At 40.0% G+C, this 21506-nt stretch overlaps 1 protein-coding gene across 3 annotated transcripts in view; it reads right to left on the reverse strand.

Annotated features, from left to right (window-relative positions):
- Window positions 1–21506, reverse strand: part of GRIP1 (glutamate receptor interacting protein 1) — a 720504-nt gene that overhangs the window by 198200 nt on the left and 500798 nt on the right. For all 3 annotated transcript variants that reach the window (XM_036867337.1, XM_036867336.1, XM_036867335.1), the window contains exon 2: window positions 19793–19873. In XM_036867337.1, coding sequence (XP_036723232.1) covers window positions 19793–19873 — 81 coding nt within the window. The remainder of the gene's footprint in view (window positions 1–19792; window positions 19874–21506) is intronic.

Consider the following 21506-nt stretch of genomic DNA (forward strand, 5'->3'; position numbering starts at 1 on the left):
TTCCAGGACCTTCACTGCCACAGGCTTCTTCTAAAGCCTTGGCAGAGGTCCTAGCAAGGTGTTCACATGGTCACATGGTTTTGTAAAATTTTAAAAAGACATTTTTGTATTTTTTTCCTTAAAAAGCTGCCTACCCTCAAATTGTATAAGCCTTGGGTACCACAAAAACCTATATTTTCCTTTGATCACACCATTTTACATCTCTATACCACTTGAAGAAGCGTCTAAGCAGTGTCACATTTTCTCATTTGATTCTCACAGAAACCCAGGATCTTAAAGATGAAAACACAGAAGATTTTCAAGGTTAGATGATTTGCCTAAGGACACCGCATCAGGCAAACCGTTTGCTAGAACTTAAAGCCAGGGGCTCTCAACTCTGAATTCAGTCTTCTTTTCACATCACTTTGGTTAACATGGGTTGCCTTGGCTTGGCAGGTTGCCAAAGTGACTCTCGCCAAAAAAAAAAAAAAGTTCCAAATTCTAACAAAAAATTCTAAGACTGTTTTTCTTTTTCTTCTTGAATGTAAGTATGAAACACAAAACCGCGTGTGGTTCAAGTGGATTGTGAAAGTCGTTTTCACGCAACGGGTAAAAGAATATTTACTGATTTGTATTGAGTTAGTGACCTGCCAGCCCATCATTTGGAAGGCCACACCAGTCCCAGAAAATAACAACTTTGTGTTGAAGTTCATGAGAAATATGCCCTGCTGAATGTTGTAAGAAAAGTCTTACTCTTTCTTTTTGTTGCTGTTTTGTTTAATCTTTGTTCCACTCAGTGATATACACACACAGGAACATTTTTTTTCTCATATCTGAAATCTGGATATATATTTCTTGAAAAAATATTACTCCTGTCTTTTTTTCCTCCATTGCATATTTCTCTTTAACAGATTCATCGTGTGGTCTGAATACAATACCCACCCATGTTATCAAGTATGAACAGGGCAGAGAACAGTTTCTTTTTAAAAGCACACTGCCCTACCAATACCTTTAAAATCTATTAAAGAATATCTCACCAAGCCCAGGAGAGCATTACAATAACTGCTTCTCGTAGCCAGGTGAAAAAGAACATATCTGTCAACAAAGAAGCGCAGAAGCAATTAACACCTCAACACCCTACTGGGAAATTGCTTAAATTAAAGAAATAACAGGGATGCATCATGGTTATTGTATTTCTAATATTTAGTCACTCGCATGGCTGTAGAGTGCCTCAGTCATCCCCCTTCCCCCCTTCCCCAGCACAACAGGGCCAGGTGCTAGTGTGTGCGTGACTCAGGGTGTACTTGGGTGTTGGCATGTGTGGTGCATGTGGTTCTTTGGTCACATTTCTCAGAGGCTGAATGCAGAAATAGGGCTGGTGTGTGCAGTGACGCAATTCACATGCAAGGCTATGTATGTCTTAAATCAATAACTTCTCAGGCATAAAAAACAGCTTTCTGGATTCTGTGCTGCCACAATGGAACTGCCTTGTTCATCCTCTTCCATGGCTGGGCTACTAAACAGAAAGTTTATGTTTACCAAGCCTTCAGTGCAAACAACGGAGGCTGAGCTGGTGAGTGAATCAGAAGGGTAAAAAGCCTCGTTAGTCACCAGCAAGATCTAGAGAGAGTCTAGAAGTCCAATCCATCATCTCGCCCTCTTCCCAGTAATGTTACATGGCCTTTATTGAGTGCAGTCGAGGTACACAAACCTGATTAGGGTTTTGAGAGGCCCAGAAGCTGAAAAGAGGGCTTGCACCTCTGCAAATCTTAGTCAAGGTAAAATGCATTTCTTTCCTTCCTCCCCACCCCACCCCTAAAACTCGGCTGTTTTAAGAGGGACCAAAGTCACTCTCAGAATTCTCAGAGAAAATCATATAGGCTGCTCTAGTTCCCATTTACACAGAGGAAGTCAGGTAAAAATGAAAAAAATACCATGCAAAACACCTATCCTTCTGAAACTATTTCAAACAATTACAGAGGAAGGAACACCTCCAAACTCATTCTATGAGGCCACCATCACCTTGATATCAAAACCAGACAGAGATATCCCCCAAAAAAGAAAATTACAGGTCAATATCACTGATGAACAGAGACGCAAAAATCCTCAACGAAATACTAACAAACCGGATCCAACAATACATTAAAAGGATCATACACCATGATCAAGTGGGATTTATCCCAGGGAGGTAAGGATTCGTCAATAACCACAGACCAATCAATGTGATACACCATATTAACAAAGTGAAGAATAAAACCCATATGATCATCTCAATAGATGCAGAAAAAGCTTTTGATAAAATTCAACATCTATTTATGATAAGATACCATGCAAGAGGAATAGCAGCAACAAACGCATAAAGATGCTGCAGGAGACTTTGGAGGAGGGCAGTTTGTTCACCTTGTCTGGTGGCTGAATTAAATCACAGATGATCTTAAAGGTCATCTGGTTCAAGACCTCCCTCCATTTGATTTTATTTACAGTCACCATCCAGTCCTGTCTGAGTACCCCCAGTGTGAGAAACTAATCTTCTCAGAAAGCTACCCATGTCTTCTTCAGACAGTTTAAATGAATACTAACTACATATATTAGGCACCTTAAAGGTACTGGGCCTGAGTTAGTATGCTGTGGCAGACAGATGCTAAGATGGTCATTCATGATGCCTAACTTCTGACTATGAGGCCTTGTATTATCCCCTTTTTTTGAGTGTGGGTGTCACCTGTGACTTACCTCTAACCAGTAGAATATGGCAAAGGTGCCGGGATGTATGCGATGACGTGTAAGTGATTATGCACGTAAGACTGTAGCACCCATCTTGCTGGAGGCTTTCCTGCCCTTGTGGGTTTTGGAAAAGCAGGCAACTGGGTTAGGGCTGAAGGCCTCTGGCTGACAACCAGCAAGAAACCGAAGCCCTGAACTGAATTCTGCCAACACCCTGAGTGAGCTTAAAAGCAGATCCTTCTCCAGTCAAGTCTCAGATGAGGCTGCAGCCCTGGCTGACACCCTGATTGAGCTTTGTGAGACCCTAAAAAAGAGAACCAGAGAATCTATGCCTCGATAACTGACCCATAGAGACTGTGAGATCATGAATGTGTGTTGGTTTTAAGCTGTGAAATTTGCAGTAGTATTGACACACAGCAATAGATAGCTAATATAGATGCTTTATAGGTACTAACTTATTACTCTCTCATTTCACACAATAGGAAAACTGATACATGAAGCATGAAACTTAAGCAACCAGCCAAAGTTCACATAGCAGTAGGTGGCAGGACCAGAATTCAAATAAGGGGCAGGCTAACTCCAGAGTCTGTGTTCCCAGCCAGTAAGGTAGGTTGCCTTTCTGTACTTCTTAGAAAGTTCCACTTTAAGTTGCTTCCAAATCTGATTTCCTATAACTTACCCTTACAGCATGGGTGAAAAATCCAAATGCACGTACGAATCTGATACATCAAATGAATGAAGCAGGCCGTCTGTGACCTGATCAGTAGGGTGTGGACATGAAACAGAGTGAAGAGCGATGGGTACTGCCTCACGGTATTTGCTGGCCAAGTGTACCTAGGCTGCCCTCAGCCAGTGGGATGAAGTTCGCTGGTGACCTCTGACATACAAGCTCTTGGTATGCTTCTGAGATCACGGGGAACACATGGACCCCTTTTCCATATGACTTAAAATATTACATACCAGTAATCATTTTGTTTCCAATCTTCTATTTTCTTCTTCTTAAATGAACGGCGATACCCTGACATTTTTGTAGTTCTCTCTTGCAGATGAGCTTCTTGACACGTGGATAAATATTTACAAGTTTCTTGGCTTAGTATCAGCTGGCAGGCATGCCTCCTCCTCTTCTTCTCCATCTGCAGGGTTGGGTCTGGTATGTCCTCCAAGATGTGGTTATGCCAGGCGGCTCCAATCCACTAATATTCCTTGTTGTCATTATAGTATTTTTAAAAAACCACCCAGGTATTACACAAATACACTTTAGTGGAAGATTCAAATGATACAGAAGTATACGGACCAAAGCCTGAGGCACCCTTCCACACCCTCCCTCTACTCCTCCTCTCATCTCAGAGGAAACCACTGTCAAAGTTTGTGCCCAACTTCCATTCTCTTTTCAGGCACTAACATTTAACCAAAATTGGGTTAAACCACGCAATGCTAACTTGCTGTTTTCTTTCCTTTCTTTTTTTTAAAATAAATTTATTTATTTATTTTTGGCTGCATTGGGTCTTAGTTGCTGCACGCGGGCTTTCTCTAGTTGCGGCTAGTGGGGGCTACTCTCTGTTGCGGTGCGTGGGCTTCTCATTGCAGTGGCTTCTCTTGTTGCGGAGCACGGGCTCTAGGCGCGCGGGCTTCAGTAGTTGTGGCATGTGGGCTCAGTAGTTGTGGCTCACAGGCTCTAGAGCTCAGGCTCAGTAGTTGTGGCGCACGGGCTTAGTTGCTCCACGGCATGTGGGATCTTCCCGGACCAGGGCTCAAACCCATGCCCCCGGCATTGGCAGGTGGATTCTTAACCACTGCACCACCAGGGAAGTCCCTAACTTGCTGCTTTCAACATGGCAATATGTCTTGGAGATCTTTTCATGACGTGGTCTATAGGTTTACCTCATACTTTTTAACAGTTTTATAATCTCTCTTAGAATGGCTGCACCTTAGTTTGTTTGACCATTCCTCAACTGATGGACACTTTAGGTTGTTTCCAATATTTCAACAATAAGCAAAGCTCCAATGAACATCTCTGTATATACCAATTTGCTGGCACACTTTATTCCCAGACCTGCCCATTTTCATGGTCAAACACACTTCGCCTGTCCAACTCCTGGACGACTAAAGGGACTCTCAGTCCCCACTTTTCAACAGTGAGGCACCAGAGTTGGGAGACGTCCCTTTCTACCCCTGGAGTCACCCTACTTCAGAGCCAGTGATGGTCTCCCTCAGAGGCAGTGAGTGATGGTGACAGTGGTTGTTGGGGGCTACCTGCACTTTTTCAAAGCATTTCTTTATCAGATTGGGATGATTCTCAAAAATTACCACATCTTATAAGTAGGCAAGTATGGTTCCATCTTTGTGCACAAGTGTGAGGATTACTGTAGAATATATTCTCACAAATGTTGGGAAAAGTGCATACATTTTTAAACACTCTGATTGATGCTACCAACGTGTCTTCCAAAAATTTTATATTCCTGCCAACAATATATGTTTCTATTTTCCTGTATCCTTGATAGCACTTGATATAATCAGCATTTTAAATATTTGCCATTTCATTTTTTTTGCAAACTTCTAATATTTTCTTCCCTTTATTCCTTGTGCCTGGAGAGCAGAAGAGGAGTCCTTGCCACCATAATGACTACCACCTTCATCTGGCCTCCTGGAAAGAATAGTTCTTGAATATGCTCTATTGAAATATGGACAACTTTATCAAGTGAGAACTATAGCTAACAGGAGATGATAAGGTCAACTAGAATCATTTTTCCAAGTTCTCCAGGCCAGAAGAAGAAGAACCTGGGGAAGAAGTCTACCTCTGACAGAAGCTAGTGTCAAGTTACTTTTAGCATGGTGAAATGCTGAGTTACTCTATTCCAATGATGCATCTCCAGTAGCTTCCAAGGAGAATAACCTTAAACTAGAAAGGATAGAATTTAAGATTAAAGTAAGAGGAAACTTATGCCAAAGGTTAAGTAAAGTGATATTAAAATAATCCCTTAGTTGTTTAAAATATATTCGAGTTTCCAGAGTCAGGTAAATTACCTCCCAGAGAACTAAAAGAATACGCAGATGTAATAATGAAACAAACATAAAAATGAAAGATATGCTTAAAGTCTGGGAATAAGTGAGCAACTAAATTTCTACAATCAGGGGCTCTGGAAATCCTAGATCTCTGGGATTGATGGCATGTATTGGCAAAATTTTAGAAAGGATTATTAGACCACTGAAGAATAAGGCATGCAAACCAACATTATACAGGTATACCCCATTTTGTTGTGGCTTGCTTTACGCATTTTTACAAACTGAAGGTTTGTGGCAACACTGCATCAAGTTTTTCAGCACCATTTTCCCAGCAGCATTTGCTCACTTCGTGTCTCTGTGTCACATTTTGGTAATTCTCGAAATATTTCAAACGTTTTCATTATTACTATGTTTGTTGTGGTGATCTGTGATTAGTGATCTTTGATGTTACTATTGTCATTGTTTTGGGGCACCACGAACTGCACCCATATAAGATGGTGAACTTGACCGATAAACGTTTCATGTGTTCTGCTTCACTGACTGGCCCTTCCCCCATCTTTCTCCCTCTGTTTGGGCTTCCCTATTTCCTAAACACACAATAATACTGAAATTAGGCCAATTAATAACCCTACAATGGCCTCCAAGTGTTCAAGTGAAAGGAGTCACACATCTCTCACTTTAAATCAAAAGCTAGACATGATTAAGCTTAGTGAGGAAGACATCAAAAGCTGAGATAGGCCAAATGCTAGACCTCTTGTGCCAAACAAGAATGCAAATGAAAAGTTCTTGAAGGAAATTAAAGGTGCTACTCCAGTGAACACACAAATGTGGTCTTCATAGAAGATCAAACCAACCACAACATTTCCTTAAGCCAAAGCCTAATCCAGAGCAAGGCCATAACTCTCTTCAATTACATGAAGATGAGAGAGGTGAGGAAGCTGCAGAAGAAAAGTCTGAAGCTAGTAGACATTGGTTCATGAGGTTTAAAGAAAGAAGCCATTTCCATAACATAAAAGTTCAAGGTGAAGAAGCAAGTGCTGATGTAGAAGCTGCAGCAAGTTATCCAGAAGATCCAGCTAAGATAATTCATGAAGGTGGCTACACTAAACAACAGATTTTCAATGTACATTAAACAGCCTTGTATTGGAAGAAGATGCCCTCTAGGACTTTCATAGCTGGAGAGGAGAAGTCAATGCCTAGCTTCAGAGCGTCAAAGGACAGGCTGATTCTCTTGTCAGTTAGGAGCTAATGCAGTTGGTAACTTTAAGTTGAAGCCAATTCTCATTTGCTACTCCAAAAATCCTAGGGCCCTTAAGAATTAGGCTAAATCTACTCAGCCTGTGCTCTATAAATGAAACAACAAAGCCTGGATGACAGCACATTTGTTGACTACATGGTTACTGAATATTTTAAGCCCACCGCTGAGACCTACTGCTCAGAAAAAAAGATTTATTTCAAAATATGAGCACCTGGTCACCCAAGAGCTCTGATGGAGATCTACAATGAGATTAATGTTGTTTTCATGCCTGCTAACAGAGCATCCATTCTGTAGCCCACGGATCAAGGGGTAATTTTGACTTTCAAGTCTTATTATTTAAGAAATACATTTTGTAAGGCTATAGCTGCCATAGAGAGTGATTCCTTTGATGGATCTGAGCAAAGTAACTTGAAAACCTTCTGGAAAGAATTCACCATTCTTAGATGCCATGAAGAACATTCCTGATTCATGGGAAGAAGTCAAAATATCAACATTAATAGGAGTTTGGAAGAAGTTGATTCCAACCCTCCTGGATGACTTTGAGGGGTTCAAGACTTTAGTGGAGGAAGTGACTACAGATGTGGTGGAAACTGCAAGAAAAATACAATTAGAAGTGGAGACTGAAGATGTGACTGAGTTGTTATAATCTCTGATACGACTTTCATGGATGAGGAGTTGTTTCTTGCGGATGAGCAAAGGAAGTGGTTTCTTGAGATGGATCTATTCCTGATGAAGACACTGTGAAGACTGTTGAAATGATAACAAAAGATTTAGAATATTACATAAACTTAGTTGATAAAGCAGTGGCGGGGTTTGAGAGGATTGACTCCAATTTTGAAAGAAGTTCTACTGTGGGTAAAATGCTATCAAACATCATTGCACACTACAGAGAAATTGTTCATGAAGGGAAGAGTCAATCGATGCGGCAAACGTCATGGTTGTCTTATGTTAAGAAGGTGCCACAGCCACCCCACCCTTCAGCAGCCACTACCCTGATCAGTCAGCCGCCATCACCACTGAGGCAAGACCTTCCACCAGCAAAAAGATTATGACTCACTGAAGGCTTAGATGATGGTTAGCATTTTTTAGCAATAAAGCATTTCTAAATTAAGATATGTACATTGGGTTTTTTTAGACATAATGATATTGCACACTTAATAGACTACAGTATAGTGTAAACATTACTTTTATATACAATGGGAAACCAAAAAGTTTGTGTGACTTGCTTTATTGTGATATTCGCTTCATTGTGGTGGTCTGGAACTGAACCTGTAGTATCTCCAAGGGATACCTATATATAAAGACAATATAATGTAAATGCATATTTGAATATTTCAGTGGGATTTGAGAAAGATCTCTCATGATAACTTGTGGACAGAACAGAGTACCATGAACTAAAAGCTGGTGGCTTTGAAGCTCACTGAGGATGATACCCAAAAGGCCGAAAGTCATTGTTGATGGGGGAGGATCAAGGTTTCTGGTGGTGGGGGTGCCGCAGAGCTCTGTCCTTGGTACTGACTGCTATGCTCAAAATTCTTTTCTTTTCTTATTATTTTTTAACATCTTTATTGGAGTATAACTGCTTTACAATGGTGTGTTAGTTTCTGCTGTATAACAAAGTGAATCAGCTATACGTATACATATATCCTCATATCCCCTCCCTCTTGTGTCTCCCTCCCACCCTCCCTATCCCACCCTTCTAGGTGGTCACAAAGCACGGTACGCTCAAAATTCTTAACATTGTTAGATGTTTGTCAAATTTATGGCTAATTCACTGCTAAGACAGTGGTAAATATATGTGATGTGCAGGAATAGAGACTATTTCCACTATGTTGGAAAGATGAGCTGAATCATTTGAGAGCTGGGAACAAGAGCTGAAAGATGAGGGGCTTTGGATTAAACTAAGCTAAACTCAAATATCAGCTTTGTTGTTGGATGAACTTGGGCAAGTTACTTAAGCCTCAGTGAGCCTTAATTTCTTCCTCCATAAAATTGGGATCATTAAATACCTCTTTTGAATAAATAAGACTGGTACACAATTGATGCTCAACAATCGTTAGTACCCCTCCTCCTCTCCTCTTCTCAAATCTTCCTAGTGGAATATAACAGAAATACATGTGTAGACAACTGAACAAAGGGTACAGTGTTGGCCAGCATTATACGAAGTGCTACTGTTCAAGGCAGGAAGCCTAGCTCTTGAGGGATATTCATGAGAATAAGACCTATTGACTGAAAGTTCAGTGTAAACAAACATCATTATTTCATTCAAAAATACAATCATAATCTGCACTAACTGAGTAGAACACCCAGATCAGGGAAGGTACTGGTTTTCTTATACTCTGCACTCTTTAGCTGGAGGAAGGATTCGGTTTTGGCTGCCACATGCAAGAGAACATTGACAAAATGGAGAAAGGCTACCAGGGTGTGAAAAATATGTCACAGGAGGCCAGGCTGAAGGAAGGAACATGCTTTATCTGGTTAAACAACAATGACGGCTCAGGGAGGAGCTGACAGGTGCATTAAAGTACTCGAAAGACTTTGGGGAAGTTCAGAAGAGCCAATGGGTAGAGGTATAAGGTGGGAAACCTCAGCCTGTTGGCATAAGGAATACTTCCTAACACACAGATTTTAAAAAGCATGGGGTACCTTGTAAGATAGTAAGTTTCCTGTCTCTAAAAATATTGAAGCAGAAGAGGTTAGATGTGAAGTTTCCTATATTGAAAGAGGAAAACAGAAGGAAAGATGTGTGTGTGTGTGTGTGTGTGTGTGTGTGTGCGCGCGCGCGCGGACAGTGTTTGGAAGAGAAAGACCAGTAAGAGTACTACAAGCCATGCCTCATCATTCCATCTCAGTGTTCTGTAAGGTTTGGCGCATAACAGTGATCAGATCCTAAAGCAGGTGATGAGAGAAGTCTTTAATACAACCACCATGGACTACACCCTGTTATGAACCCTGCTGGGCAAAGCTTGGTGGGAGAACTATAAATAAAGAAACATTTTCTTGAATATAAGGGACTGTACCTTAAATTAGAGGTAAGTCTAGAACCCAGGAAAATAATTGCAGAGCGACTTGAAACAGGATGAGCTAACCTGCCAGAAGGTTTGATAAAAACACATGATATTCTGGGTGCCCATAAAAAGAAATGCTTATGAAAGGTAGAAGCTGTAGGAGAGCTCCCAGGGGAGATGGAATATGACATGTGGGGACGACATGGGGCATCAGCATCAGATGTGTAAGTTCATTTCATCCTTTTTTGATTTGAAGAAGTCAGGTTAAGAGAGAAGAGGGTTCTATTTAGTTAGGGATCTACAAGGCTGCAGGGCAATCCTTGGACGTTGCCCAAGGCAATCCACTCTCCCAGCCTTTGAAATGACACCTCTTCCTCACTCTACAAGCCTGTATCATCCCCTTCCCCTCCTTCCTCTCTGTGATGACCTCACCTATTATTTCAAGAAGAAAACAGAGCAGTCAGAGGAGGACTCACGTATCTTCTTAGCAGGAAACATACCATAATCCTCCTGCCTTTGTGCCTCTGGATTCGTCTGCCTTCCCTCCTGCTGACACCTCCACTGCATGCTGGATGCCCCCCTTCGAGCCTCTTCAAAGGTTTTGTTTTAGCTTTCATTCCCTTTCCCTCCTGCGTCAATTTCTCCCACTCCACTAGATCAACCACATCAGCACACAAACACGCTGTATCCTCTCCTGTATTTAAAAAGGGAGTCTCCCGGAGACCACATGCCCCCTCTGGCTACTGTCCCATTTTTCTGCTCCTCTTGATAGAGTCTTCTGAAAAAAAATTTTTTTAAATTAATTTATTTATTTTTGGCTGTGTTGGGTCTTTGCTGCTGCGCATGGGCGAGTGGGGGCTACTCTTCGTTGCGGTGCACGGGCCTCTCACTGCGGTGGCTTCTCTTGTTGCGGAGCACGGGCTCTAGGTGTACTGGCTTCAATAGTTGTGGCACGTGGGCTCAGTAGTTGTGGCTCACAGGCTCTGCAGTGTGGGCTTCAGTAGTTGTGGCGCATGGCCTTAGTTGCTCCGCGGCATGTGGGATCTTCCCAGACCAGGGCTCGAACCTGTGTCCCCTGCATTGGCAGGCAGATTCTTAACCACTGCACCACCAGGGAAGTCCAAGTCTTTTGAAATTTTGAAAGAGTTGTGCACGTTCTCTGACTCTGTTTACTTAGGTCCTAGTCTCACCTCAGCCCACTCAAAGCAGGCTTTTGCTCCCACCACTTCACTGAAACTTTTCCAGTTAGGGCCCACTACAAACTCTCTTCTTACACAATCCTTTAGCCAGTTCTCAGTCCTCGTCTTATTCATCTTATCATCAATACTTGGTTCAGTTTTTTTCTCCCTCCTTGGTCCCATGTGGTTCTTAACTTGGATTCCAGGACACCACATTCTCCTGCTTCTCCTCCTACTGCCTCCGTTTCTTCAAGTCTTTTGCTGAAACTTCCTTCATGGCTGACCTCAGAAGGCTGGAAGCCCCAGGCTCAGACCTTGGACCCCATCTCCATCTATCTGCACTACCAAGATGGTATCCCTTATCCCCAAGGGTGTAAATACAAACTGATTGCTCCAAAATTTATATCTCCACGGACCTTTCCTCTGAGTTCCCTACTCTCCCCTTCCACTGATCCATTTCTTCCTCAGGGTGTGTCTCAGTAAATGGCATCACTACTTACCCAGTTAAGAGCAAAACCCTTGGACTCATCCCAGACTCCTCTCTTCCTCTCACATTCCACATCTAATTTGACCATTTTTACTACCTCCACCTCCATCATCCTAGTCAAAGACACCATCATTTCTTGAATGAAATAGTGCAACGGCAACTGATCTCCCTGTCTCTGTTCCTGTCTCCTTAAAGTCTATTTTCCATATAGATGCTGGAGAGATTTAAAAAGAAATGCATCAGTACCTCAACTGTTCAATCCTTGCAATGGTTTCTTGTCACACCAAGAATAAAACTCAAGCTCTTACCTTGGCTACAAGTCCTACAGAACCTACCTTTGTCTCTCCCTCTCTCCAACCTCATCAGTTGCCACTCTCAGTGTTGCTTCATCCTTTCTGGTCATGCTGGCCTTCTCTCAGTTTCTTTAACAAGCCAAGCTTGTTCTGACCTCAGGGCCTTTGTACTGGCTGTTCTTTTTGGCCTAGAATCCTCTTCCCCCAGACCATTATGGGTTCACCCCTCTTTTTAGGCTCACTCAGTTGTTACTGCCTAATTGAGCCTATCCTTGACTTTCTTTTCAAACACAGAGTCAGGTCTTTCTGCCCACCACTCTCTACACCTTATACTAGTTTATTTCACTTTACTACACTTAGCACAGCCTGACTTTATGTTAGGCAGTCAGTGCTTGTTGAATGTCAGTCTCCCCACTAGCATGCCAACTCCAGGAGGACAGAGGTTTGTAGGATACTGCTAGCTTCTGGAACACTACTAGGCACATATAAAAAATGAGAGAAGATCATTTTAGTTATAATGGACTTAGGGAGCAAGTAAAGGATTGGCTGGAGGAAAAATAAAGGCCATGTGGTGAAATATGCAAGGGTGAAATGCATGGAATCAATGTGTAAGCAGTTTACATTTACATGCAGAAGGCAGGAAAGCACCAGGGGAGTAATCAAACTCCTAAAGAGAAAAAGATTTCCCAGGTGCTATAAAGTTTCCCCCCCACCCCAGTTCTGAAGCAGAAATCTTCATAACATCAGTTTACCATCTAGCTCAGTAAGAGTCCTTAGAAATGTGCAAGAATGTTTAATATTAAGAGAATTGAAAATGTATATACTGAGCACATTGCCCAGAGTCAGTCTTTACTCACTGAATCAGATAATGGGAGATATATGTGAACTGATTTTAGAAATCTATTTGCCAGGTGAAATGCTCTGCCACAGAGCAAAGTGACTCATTTTACTCATTCAGTGTTATCTTAAAACTCTGTATTATTCTAAGGTTTTAGAAGGGAAACACAAAGCAGAGAGTTATGGTGTTACCTGTTCAAGAACAAGTATTTAAAAGCCTCCTTCGGCAATTTTAGTTTTTTTCCTTGAAAATTACAAATGTATAGAATAAATTACAGCACAGCCTAAAGCAAACTACCAGCTTGCTTCCTCAGTTTCTGCTAGCCCTCAGTTACTTAGAGAAATAATGGCATGACCCCTATGAGCGCAGCCTCTACTTGCTGACCCACCTGTAATCAAGGGCACAGTCAGTGATGACTGAGATAGATTCTGCAACTTGGACAGACAGAGGCCACCCACACTCAGAGGCTCCGGCTCACCTTACATTTTCTTACATTACTTCAGAGCAGAGGCTCCATTGGCCACTAGGAGTCAGTCTTTACACCTCATTCTCATTAAGAATTCTCACCACCTTCTCCTTTCACTCACTGATCAGGACTCTGGTGGAAATTCATTGTTATCTAAATGCATTTCAGATACAATTTTATTTTGTCCACTACTTTCTAGCCCTATGACCTTGGCATCTTACTTTAGCTCTCTGAACTTGTTCCCTCAACTGTTAGAGGGAAATGAACAAAACTTAGTTCCTGCAGGTGTTGTGGAAGAAATGCAACATTATTTATCAAAATGGTTAGGCCAATACTTGGAACACAGCATGAAATGAATGACAACCAGTATTTTTATAATTTATCTATGGCTTCCCTCACTCTCGTCATTGCATTCTTGTTATTTCCTAGGCTTTGGGTTAATATTGTTCTCTCTCCTCGCTATCAGTATTTCTTTCCATTTTATAGCAAAAGCTCCGAATGCCTTCCACTCCCGTCCAAACGCCCCATTTCTGCACTATAAATCAACGACTACTCATCAATATACTGACAAACTGAAGTTCTCAAAGGCATTTCTTTGGAGAAGAATCTCACTCCAAGCCAGCGTTTCCCAAAGTATAGTGTATGTAAATATTGATGGATGTATTTGAGGGAACACATAAAACTTAAAAAAAAAAATTTCAGAGTTACAATTTTTAAAAACTTATATTAGAAAAATATAATTAGCATATCAAATTCAAGATAATAAAGCTTAGGATAAAGATAAGGAAAAAAGTGAATCAATTTAAATTTACTTAAAATCATATTAATTATAGTCAAGGTGGAACAAACATATATAACAAACATTATGAAGATGACACGACTGAAATTGGGGGGCTGTTCTAAGTCATGTCAGCCCTAATAAGAAAGGAGTATTAATGAGCCCAACTGCTCTATTCTACATTAAACTGTGTAGGATGGTTCTTTTCTTTCCCTAGTGCCAATCAATCCATACAACTCTTTTATTTTTTATTTTTTTTACAGAGCAACTATTTTTAAAAAATTTTATTGGAGTATAGTTGATTTACAATGTTGTGTTGGTTTCAGGTGTATAGCATAGTGATTCAGTTATACATATACATATATTCATTCTTTTCCAGATTCTTTTCCCATATAGGTTATTACAGAATATTGAGTAGAGTTCCCTGTGCTACACAGAAGGTCCTTGTTGGTTATCTATTTTATCCATACAGCTTGCACCCAGCCAAATTCTCTAAAGTCACTTAATTAAAACACCCTGAACTGAAGGTCTCCCCAACCTGGGGAGCGGGAGAATTCATTTTTCTTCAGTGCTAAAGTAGTAGACAGAAAAGACTTTCTCCTGTGGCTCTTGTGCACATCTCCTTGAGCCTCCTTGTAAAATGTTTCCAGACACTGGGAAGCTGTGCTGGCTGTCGTCAGAGTCATTCTTATTACTTCGTGTACCCAGAGCACGACATTGACCAAATGCCACCACTCCTGTAACACAGTGGGGCTCAGGGAATATCCAAGCACAGGACTAATTCATTACAAATAATTTCCCCTAAACTGCATGCTGGAAGAACTATTGTTTAAAAATCATTTGCTGCCTATGTACCACTTCATTATATTTCACCCGTGTTTACTAAGGCGGGAGAGAAGTTCAAACATAAATAGACTGTCATTTGTCTGAATTGCTAATGAAAGCTGCAGCACTGAACACACAAATCAAGCTGCTAGTTTTGCCCAGCGCTATTTGAGAACTCAGGATGTACCACAGAGCAAAGTGGATCAGCTCTCCGGGGGAAATCCTTCATGCGTATCTGCCATAAGAAGTAATAAGTTCTGCTTTGCATCACTCTATTTACAGACTCCAGCTACTTTTGCATATTTTTTGTGGCCTTTTTTCTATAGCAGCACACGTTCTCGAATGAATCACTCTCATCTTGTCGATTTTATTGTTAAATTGTGCTCAAACGTTCTCTTTAGGTGTTAGAGGATCGCATAGATATTTTCTGTTCAAACAGGGAACAAATGAGACTTGGGGGAGAGACCTCTGGCCTTTGAAATTCTCTATGTAATTGACAGAATTGTAAGACATTTAAAGTGTACAATGTGACGATTTGATAACGTATGCATTGTGCAGCACCGTGCTTTGTATGACATGACATACTTGCTTGAGTCAACTGAGTTTGGTTTCCCATCTGTGAGACTCGCCCATTTCTTGGAGCAGCTCAATGGTGGAACTAAACAGAGGAAGGAGAACCAGGCCTGAAAATCAGAGGAAATGCCCTTCATCCACCTGAAGAGTGTTAGAGCTATAAAATCCTATTGTAAATGTCACACTATATATCTACTACAATAATGAAAATTTAGACCAATGAAGCGTCAAATTGTGCGTTAACGAAGAGGAAAATGCTGAACAGGGAGGGCAGAACCTTCAAAATTCCTGTCCTTCCCCCTCAATTCAAGGTTGCCAGCTTCTCTGTGATACCAAGGGCACTGTATTATTTTCCACACTTTGATTTTTCAGTAGGTGTCAATGCTTCCTGGATGTATTCTAAACAGCGTGAGTGTATACATCTTGGGCTAATGGGCATTTCAGACTCTCAGCTCCATATCTGTACACCCTCTGCAAATATTCAAATGTGAGAAGCAAGAAAGACATATCATCTTCATTTAATTATGACCAAATTGATAAATGTCTTTTCTCATATTCTAGGAGGAAAAAAAATTCCCACACAAACTTTTGAGGGCTCATTTTGGCTACAGAGTTAAGATAATTTTCCTGGGGCACCAAAGTTTGGAAATGCAATGAGTGTGAACACTTGACATCTTCCTGCTTTTGTGAACTGCCCAGAATTCTTTGTCAAGACTAGCATAAACAAAGAAAGCTATCCTACCTGGAAAAAGTAGGTGAATCAAATAAATAATACACTAACTCTAGGCCTTCAGGTCTAGTATAGTATCCTGTCTTTTCCATTCATGAAAATTAGACAGACATGATTAAATGCCTCATCTCTAAGTGGCTAAAGCCACAAATTATTGTAAAATGTGCTAATCCAAGAATCATACAGATATCCTGTAATAATCTGGACAAACCCTCAGGTGGTCAAACTTTGATTCACCAGTAATCTCTCAAATAAAGGAAGATCAGACCAACAGATTCTTTTTAATAATCATAGATGTGTAGTAGAATCTGTTAGTTCAAAATTGCTTTGTACTTGGAATTCATCTTCTCTTTGAAAAAAAAATGAGCAGAAGTGAGATTGAAATATGCCTCCTTAATATTTTTAAACAGAATGTTAAGTCTTTAAATTTAAACTTCAGTGTCATAGATAGCCATGCCATTTCTTTTTTACTATTATGGTTATTAAAAATTTTACAAAACCTTATGAAAGACTAAAAAACCTTTTTTTTTACACATTATGCCATAAGAGACACGATTAAAATGACAAGTTTCCAAATAACAAGAAAAATGCATTTCCCCTTTATCCAAATCAAATGCATTTTGCTCCTAAGAGATGTTTAATCCATTCCCTTTTTTGAGAAGAGACAGGAGTGGGACGAAAGGATTTACAGTTAGAATTGTCATTTCATGAAGGACACATATTTGACTTGTGATTATAAAATAACTGCTATAGCAATCTTGAGTTTAGACAGTGGTAGTAGATTTTGATACGAATGAAAAGCAAATTATATTTTTGTTAACATTCAAGGTTACTTCTCTGGGTCAGAATTATTAAAAGTTACTCTTTGTTATGCCATGGAAATAGTGGAACCCATGTTAAGAAACCTTATCTATGTCTATGTGTACAAATATTTATTCCAGGAAGCATCAGGTCTCTACAGAATTAGTTTCAAAGAACATCTTAAGCTTTCATAAAAACGTGTATAGAGAGCTTTAAAATGCCTTCCACTACCTTATACTCTTCCTCCCTTACACCTCCCCCCCTTCCATCAGAGAAAGTGCTCACATGAATGATCAAATTCAATCACCATCATTGGATCAGTGGGAAGAGATGTGAGGAAAAGCCATAGCTCCTTTAAAATTTCAGCTTCCGGGTGTTTGCTTACTGCCCAGGAATTGGGGCACCAAAATGGCCCCAGGAATTGGGGCACCAAAATCTGCCCTGAGGAGTGCCTTTGCACTGAGAAGATGCAGGGGCCAGTAGAGGAGCCAAGCTTTCCTTTACGCCTTTTTCAGTTCCTTGGTGCATTTTTTCTTTAGACACATGTTTCCTTGCTACCAGGGTGGTGATAATACTTTTGAGGGAAGTGAGGTTGGGAGATAAGCACAGGAGAAAGAAAAAAAGGCTGTAAACTTTGATTTTGCTCTTTTAGCTCCCCGGGGTCCACCTTAATTCCTCGGGAGGACACTTTGGGATTTTTCAGCTGAAGCTCCAGCAAATAATAAAGAGTGTGCATTTTCCAGGTCTCTGCGCATTTCCCTCTCTCTCTCTGACTTCACAGGGATAAAGGTTGCCATGGTAGGTGATTGGTTAAGATTTCTGAATGCTGGATTAGATCTCCCTTTGACTTAACTATTTGGCTGAAGATCGGGGAGAGTCCCTTTTTTTTTTTTTTGCCAGAACAAGAATTAATGGGGATTTTTAGGTAAGACAGTAAAGGTTCAGAACTCCAAGTGTCAGAACTCAGTCATGAAGCAGTTTCCAAGAAGTTCCCTAATTTTCTTCTTAAGATATAACAGTTAAGTCCTAATCAGCTATTAATCACTTTGGTTTCTTAGCCTTCTGGCTGGTGAACTCTTTTTTTTCTCTTAGGCTGTTCTAAATAATTAAGAAGATTTTCAGGACGCCCAACCCTTCTGGCTGCTGCCTTCTAAGAGAGAACAAAAGGGTGCTTGTTCATGTTCAAACTCCAGGAAAATAACCTCTGAAGCCTACAAAAAAGGTTCCTGATTCCAGTGACTTAAAAACTGACCTGAGGAAGAACAAAAGGAAAAAGTCTATTACGAAGAATCACTGTATGTCATGAACTAAGGATTATAATTAACAACTTCTCTGTACCTAACATGTAACGTTAAAAACGACTTATTGACTTTAAGGAAAAGTCTGGCCCATAAACCTGTGTTATAATTTAGTATGTAACACTAGAAAACCCATGAAAGGAAAACATGAGACTAGTCGGTGCTTTTGTTTAGTACCACATAAAGTGGTAAGGACAGTGGGAAGTCTCTTCAACTCTTGCCAGCCGAGTACTGAGCACTAGCTAATTAGAGAGGCCAAGAAGGAATTGATGGATAACTGGCATTCTTGAGCTTCAAACTTTGGGTACTCCCTTACTGCTGACAAGGAGAAAGCAGAGAACACAGCACATAGCTGATTGCAGTAGTTTTTCTAAACGTGATCGGCACTAAGAATGACATTTTATAGGATGGAATAGAAGAAATCTTAGCACTGGGTGATGCCATCTAATTACAAATTTCAAATTACTTTAGAATCTTCAAAGCACACAAACAAGGATAGGTAACATTCACAACATGCCTCTTTATAAGCCATGTACTTTCATTATGAGTCTAAGCCTTCAGAATAAGAATAAAAATAACCACATGTAGTTCTTATAAAAATAAATAATAATCATGAACAGGGCAGAAACTGGACTCATCTTGCTCTTTATTCAAATGGAAAACTTCCCTTTCACTGACAGATTTGCCAAACCATTCAATTTAACATTGGAAACACTGCTTTGTTTCTCCTGGATTGTTAAACTACTGTACTCTAGAACCCTGTCACTAAGCTTTAGCTGTACTCAATTTACTTGTATATAACATAGAAAAACATTAATTTTGATAAATTTCTAAATGTATTAATGCTTTTAATCCTTAAGTATAGTTGCTACCATAAGAGGTTTTCCACAAATTACCTAGTTCAGATAAAGTTTGAATAATATTTTGAATCTCCTTCCTCCTTTAATTTTAGAATGTTTATGTCATTCTCAAATTCAAAGTTTCAAAATATGGAAGTTTTGGGATAAAGACATTTTAAGATATTTCTGCAAAATGTTTTGTTGAAAAAAATAGGTATTGTTTATTGTACTACAAGGAACCTAATCACAGCTTCCTAAGGAAACAAAGTCCCAGAATTCTACAAGAGTTGTTCGATGGAAGTAAATCCAAGTTCAACGAGACAAGAAGAAAAGAGTAATTTGTTATTCAGCATATATATGATCTGCCACAGCAATTTTGAACCACTTTGTTATGCCGGGTTTGTCTCAGTAAAGGGATAGATGCTGCTGTGAGAATCATCCCCTGAAATCAGAGGTGAAAGTAAGTCAATGAGTGAGAGCTGATATAAATTCAAGTCATTTTACAAAGGATTTGCACACAGGATGAATTTTCACAAGTTTGCAAGCTTTTCCGGAGTCTAGCTTTCATGAACATTGTCTGAACAAGCTGTGTAGAATGCAGTCTCCACCCTATGAAATAGCATTTTTTTTTTTTTACCAAGTTGGAACTATTTAGGATCACCAAATAACAGGGTTCAAAAAGTAAAACAGCTGAAAAATCCAACAGTCTGGTCTAACCTGGGATGCTCTGTCTCCTCACAGCCAATGCTCCATCAGGCGGCTTTGTCTGGCTGGCGGATTTAGTGTAGGGACTCTCATCTGCAAAGGTACAATGAAGGGTTTGGTTAATTTCCATCCAGTTTCTAACGTAGTGAAGATTTTTCAATGGACTGCAATCCTTCTGCCAGAGAGAGGAGATATGATACAATAGAAAGAGTCTGTAGACCTGGGTCCTAACCTTGGGTTAGCCATAGGACAAGGTCAAGTCATTTAAAATGCTCTGAACATCAGTCTTCTCTCCTGTGAAAGAGGGATATACTTTCTCATCCACCTCTTAGGATTGTCAGGATCAAGCTATAATGCACATGAAGGCATAGAATGGTAAGAAGTTTGTAAATACAGTACACAGATTATTTGCCTGTCACCTATATTCATTGATAAATAAGTATCAGTGAATATCAGTAACCAGAAGACAAAGAAGGAATAAAATGGCTCAATGGGCACTAAGAATAAACAGGTAGAAGAACAAAGGAAATGAAAAGAAATGTTGTATTTCAGAGAAGCAGATGACAGAGTATTAGTATTGCAGGGGAATAAAGACACAGAATTAGTGGGCTCCTCTTGGAAGTATGAACTGGCATCCAGTGGAAAATAAAGGCACAGGGACATTCAGAGTAAGACCAGAGAAGCTAGGTGAAGAACAGGGAAGGAAGGATGGCTTGGGAAAAGAAGACATATATCGCAATGAGTTGATTTGCCCTCTTTTAGAAAGAGATGGAAATAACTTGCAGAACCAGAAAAAGAGCAACTGAAGAGACAGAAGGACTAAAGCCTAGTATACCTGTAACAGTTAGGCAAGAAGCTGAATGAGCAAAACACTAGGTGACAAAATCATACAAGTGATGGATCCATCAAATTCTAAGTAAAGTGATTTTTTTTTTTAATCTAGGAAAGGATTTAGTCTGGCTTGGAATATAGGAATAATGATCTAGGATGGCAAATATCAGGGTTAAATAGAAAGGAAGTATTCTTTCTAGTTTGCATGGGACATTTGTATAAAGTAAAAGAGATGTCTGAGTGACAACCTTAAACATTTTCAAGAATAGGATGTATACGGCCTGAGCAGACATAATGTAAAATCATTACCTAGCAGAGCTACTCAAGCTGGATGACCCAAAGGTTACTTCTGGCCACACTATCAGGTTAGTTTGTTGTTGTTGTTGTCATTGTTGTGATAGGAAATCATTAAAGGATTAAAAACCATTATATTGTGCATGGCAAACTATTAAATATAACAAGGATTTAATTCAGCAACAAGACTTAGTCATCTGAAAACATAATTCTCCCAACTAAGTAATTTGTGTTGCAAAATTGAGGAAATCGATTCCTTTTTAGGATGTTCTTCTGGTTGAAATGATTCACGATTTCTTCATAAAACTAACAAGGTCTTTGTAAGCAATGACAAAAAGGAAAGATTAACACTGCTGTAAGCTGCAATTAAAAAATGGCAGTCATGCTGTTTCATGTTTCTATTCCATTTGTCACACAATTCTCTAAATTCTTCCAACCATAAAGATAAACTACCAACTTTCAGATACCAATACACTCAACAGCGTCACTTTTGCTTAGGAAGCAGTATCCTAGATCTCTGACTCTTCTCTTTGCAAATGTGATTTTGAGTAGAATCACAAACCACAAAACAAAATGCAAGCATTATACTACAGAAGTCTTC

Source organism: Balaenoptera musculus, chromosome 10 (genome assembly GCF_009873245.2).
Source record: "Balaenoptera musculus isolate JJ_BM4_2016_0621 chromosome 10, mBalMus1.pri.v3, whole genome shotgun sequence".
Lineage (NCBI taxonomy): Eukaryota > Metazoa > Chordata > Mammalia > Artiodactyla > Balaenopteridae > Balaenoptera > Balaenoptera musculus.